A 4,726-nucleotide genomic window follows, 5' to 3' on the forward strand; every position below is an offset into this window, starting at 1 on the left:
AGAATTTAATTAAATTATCTTCTTAATCTATTAAAAAAAAGACTTGTCAAGTTGTGTACCGACGACTTGTCAAGTTATTCACCAAAGAAAAACAAACATTTAAGGTGTAAAAATTGGATTTAAGTTAATTATTTTGAATGAAGTTTAAGTAAAAAAACAAAACAAAATAGAACATATTTTTATCACTTTTGCAATGAAATAGTAACAAATTTATTAGAAAAATCAAATATAATCGCAGATTATGATTGCTTTTGATCAGATAACTGTACGTTTACTTAAAATAAAAAAAAAAGACAAATAAAAGAACAAAAGCCATGCTTCATAATAATCTCAATTAATTTTAATTATTTTAGGCTTACCATTAAGCTTAAAATAATTAAAATTAAGTGAAATATTTTTGCGTAAGGTCGACACGCCCTTTCGCGTTCACCGTCCAGTTCACGTCCAAATGACGGATCACTCTAGAACGAAAGCTATTGCTATGATTCCCTGAATGTATGACAGGTAAACCCACATTAAAAAAATCTTATAGCATGCTACCGTTTTTGCCAAAAATAAATCCCACGTGAGCAGGTGCGCGTTTCAAGGTAAGTTTTTAATATATTTAGGTCTAGTTTGGGATTTACCGCAGTCTCTAAGCCTTAACCATGAACCATTCAATACGGATAATGATATCGGTGATTGTACTTTATTAAATGACACTTAAAATAAGGTGGATGCGAATTTACTACAATGAAATTTCCACGTTGCGTCAGAAGTGATCGCGGTCTGGTCTAACTGGGTCTAAGATATTAAAATATACAAAACAATGCATGTTGTATATTATTTAAAACGTTGTTTACATGACTTATCGAACACAAAGATTTTTTTCAGTACTTAGGCCTTTTCCTGGACGCTAATACACGCTCCAAATGTAGCTTACCCTTTGTGATAGCCAATTTGCGTCCACATTATCACGACAATTTTTTAAATACAGAGTACAGACGTTGTAAATAATATTAAAAAGCAAACTGTGCCTAGAGAGGAGACCATATTGCAAATTGAGCCACGCTATTGAAATTTAAAAAAATGAAATAAACTAAAAATATGAATGTTTATAATTATTAAGTGTGATACCTAAATATTTTGAATACCAATTAGGTAGTAAGATTTTATCTATATTTTTTATTTCCATGCTGTTATTAATTATTAGTGATTTGAATGCATTTTTTTAATAATATTAATATTACAAAGATATTAAAACTTCTAATGGTTTAGAGCAAGTTTAATACTATACTTATAAAGACTAAAGGGAGCATAATGACAACAATTTTTCGTTCAAAATGATTACGAAAAATTGTATATTATTTTTATTCCTCAAATCTACAAACTCACTAAATAGACGAGATCTGGCGTATCGACCCTACTTACCTCATCATTATTCCTAATTAATGTCATTGAAGTCAATAGACTATAAAAATATCCGGAACTTAAAGTTGACCTAAAAGTTTATTATTAGATTTTTTACTTATATTCGGTTGTCAAACGAAATCTTAGTCTGCTATGAAAAATCATAGTAGATAGTACCTACCTATTGACTAAACTTATCCTTCTACTTTCAACTTGCTATTTAAACGTTAATTTAGTTTTAAACTATTGAAAATAGTAATAAAAGTAATAATTAACGCTTAAATATATTAAACAATATTTTCAGGGGTTGCAAAGTAAAAAATATTTAAAGACGCTCGAAATCCTGACAATGTTATATTTTAACAACTGCTAAAACACATATAAAAATATGATTATACGAATGTAATAGCTGGATAACTCCAAATATCCAAACTCTTGACAGTGTGCATAACTAGACAACTGCACATATCATGGATGTGTTTAGTACTCAGAGAGGATCATAACTTGATAACTGTTTTTGTCAAATTAAAAACGAAAATCCATAAATGTATAAGTCGAGATATTAACAAATACATGTTCTGACATACATTGATAAATCGAAATATAAATGTTTGTACGAATAATATTAATTGGATATATCGTTATGTCAAATATTTATTGCCTAAATTGGAGATATTTACTTGTGAACAAGAGCTGTATTTCAAGTATTTTTGGATATTTCGAGTTGAGTTTTTTATACCAGAAGGGTATAAGGTAGAGGAAACGTTTAAGCTAATAAAAAAAAAAAGTGCAGGTCGAGATGTCAAGTTATTCCCGCGCGGTACGGAAGTAATCTGTGGGTAAATCTGTCAGATTTTTTAGGTTACATCATACTCTCTAATCTGTGGGTTACATTTCAGAAATATTTAGAAATTGTAAGTTTATTTGCCAGAATGAATTTACGACAAATACTGTGTCAGAAAAATTTTGCTGTAAATTATTGTATAAAGCGTTACTTAAATAATAATGTAGCTAGCGTTACTAAAATACATCGAGAAATTTACACAAGAATGTATCCTACTAAAGTGGTTTTGGCTGATGGTTCTTCAATTAATATTCGATATCATGAACCTAGAAAAATAATAAAGGTAAGTAAAGTTTGTTGGTATTGGTACAATTTATGTAGCAAAACATTTTTTAAAATCTGTACTGTAGCCTTCATCTAGCTAGATTCTAGATTTTTAACTCTCCCTGTAAAATTCTAATCTGTAAATCCGACACTGGTGATACCATTATAGCCTTTAAGTTATTCTGATGTAAAATACAAGTTTCAATAAAATCCTTTCAGTACCTAGTTAATACAAGTGAAAACTTTAATCCATCCATTTCCACTAATTCTCACATAATATTTTATAAGTAAGATACTTTACCTATAAACTTAGATTAAAATAAAGCTTTCATAATAACCAATCTTATTAATAGCCAATAAACAATCTTTCATAATAATTTCTATATGTATCCGATATTGGTATGCGCCAAATGAATTTCATTTCTATACAAAAGATAAAAATTAAATATTGTAGGAAACCCTATAACATTTAAATTTTTTTTTTGTTTCAGTTACCTCTGGATTTGTCATTACTCTCTGAAGAGCAAAGAAAGATCAGATTGGAAAAACGTAAGCCAAAGAAGAAAGTTAAAATAACAGATGATGTAGAAGATAATTTTAATGCAAAGAAATATTTGAAATATTTAAAGAAATGAAAACAGTGAAGCGAATCTTAGAGTAGACAATGGGGTTATTATTAGAATATTAGTTAATTAAAATGTGAATAAGTAACTAAGTTAATAAAATGCTGCTTAATAGTTAAAAAAATAACTTCTTTTCTGTTATAATGTCCCCTACCCTACCTTACCTATAGTTTTCTTGTGACCTTGTTAATGAATAATATTTCCTCTTTACGACAAAATTATTTGGATTTGATTTGAATTTAAATCGCCTGAACGCGACTAGCAAGTGGTAAAATAGGATGATGCTATGATATTATTATACAGTGTGTTTTGGATATAGGGCTAGCTATAATTTAAAGCGATGTTGTGATGTCAATTTTATCGACAAAAATGCCCCCATATGTGGGCCTACCCCCCTCCTCTTGGAATGGGGGGGCTTAATTTTTAAAATGTGTTTTTATGTGACTACATAAAAATTGTTTGTTTTTCTTATGTGTCCGTCTTACCCACATATGGGGGCATTTTTGTCGATAAAATTGACATCACAACATCGAACATCGCCTTAAATTATTGCTAGCCCTATCCCAAACACACTGTTTTTGATTGATTTTTTAGAATCCAGCAGAGATGTAAACAAACACTTTCATACACAATTACACCATAATCACTTACGTGTTCATAATATCATACACATTATTTAACAAGCCCATGAAACCAACTTCATTTTCACGTTTATACAAGTTTGAAATCAATCTTTGAAACAAATTATTTTAGCAAAATACGTGGACGATGAAAATTTGTGAGACTTGTCAAATTTTAGACATACTCTCTAATCTGTGGTCAAATTGACTTGACGTTTAAAATCATGTGTTATCTCCATGAAGCTAAAGATAAAAATGGAGGGCAAAGTTGGAACAAAAACTTGAGTCAAATACCTACTTATATCTATCTCGCTCTCTGCGGCCCTACCTCTCTTTTTAGTGTGAACTGTAGTATTGCTATCTTCTGATTTAAATCTCCTTGTAAATTCTTCGAAATAGTCAATTCACTAACCAAATCAGAAGTTAAACAAATAAATAATTAATATTTGAAACTAAGATTACCTAGTTAAATAAAAAATCACAAAATTGTCGGCCATTTAGGCTTAATGTGTTGGCGAATCAGGGAATTACAATCCCAATTCCTGGGTAATCGGTACCATGTGGCAACATCGGCCCAATCCGGCCCATCATGGCGGTTGTTTACTATTTTTTGTTTATTAAGCAGTTAATTTCGTTTGAGATTGTTTACAGGAAATAATCATTGTTTTATCACAAGAATTGGTGCAAAATTTTGTAGTGCGTGGTTGCGGTAGTACGTGGTGTCCTGGAAGTGACATAAGATTCCACGCGTAAGTGTTTATTTCGTGATTTCCGACATTGGATTATTGTAAACATTTTTCACATTTTTTACAGTAATTTCTTCCTAAAACGTTTTACCAGTAATTACACTTATCATTTTTAATGATACCTATGTCAAGAAATAAAGATTTTACATTGGTTTCATTGAAATTGAGCAATTTTATATTTTTTGTTTATTTAGAAAGAGCGAGTCTGCCCACAGAGAGCGAGATAGTGATACTTAGTTT

General features: G+C 30.0%; 1 protein-coding gene across 1 annotated transcript; it reads left to right on the forward strand.

Annotated features, from left to right (window-relative positions):
• Positions 1-2,276: 2,276 nt before the first annotated feature.
• LOC135071464 (large ribosomal subunit protein mL55) lies at positions 2,277-3,275 on the forward strand. Its single transcript, XM_063965247.1, has 2 exons — positions 2,277-2,516; positions 2,989-3,275. Exons 1-2 carry the CDS (start codon positions 2,322-2,324, stop codon positions 3,130-3,132), a joined length of 339 nt encoding a protein of 112 aa, XP_063821317.1. The 5' UTR covers positions 2,277-2,321; the 3' UTR covers positions 3,133-3,275.
• The last annotated feature ends 1,451 nt before the right edge of the window (positions 3,276-4,726 follow it).

Source organism: Ostrinia nubilalis, chromosome 4, assembly GCF_963855985.1.
Source record: "Ostrinia nubilalis chromosome 4, ilOstNubi1.1, whole genome shotgun sequence".
In the NCBI taxonomy this organism is placed as follows: Eukaryota; Metazoa; Arthropoda; class Insecta; order Lepidoptera; family Crambidae; genus Ostrinia; species Ostrinia nubilalis.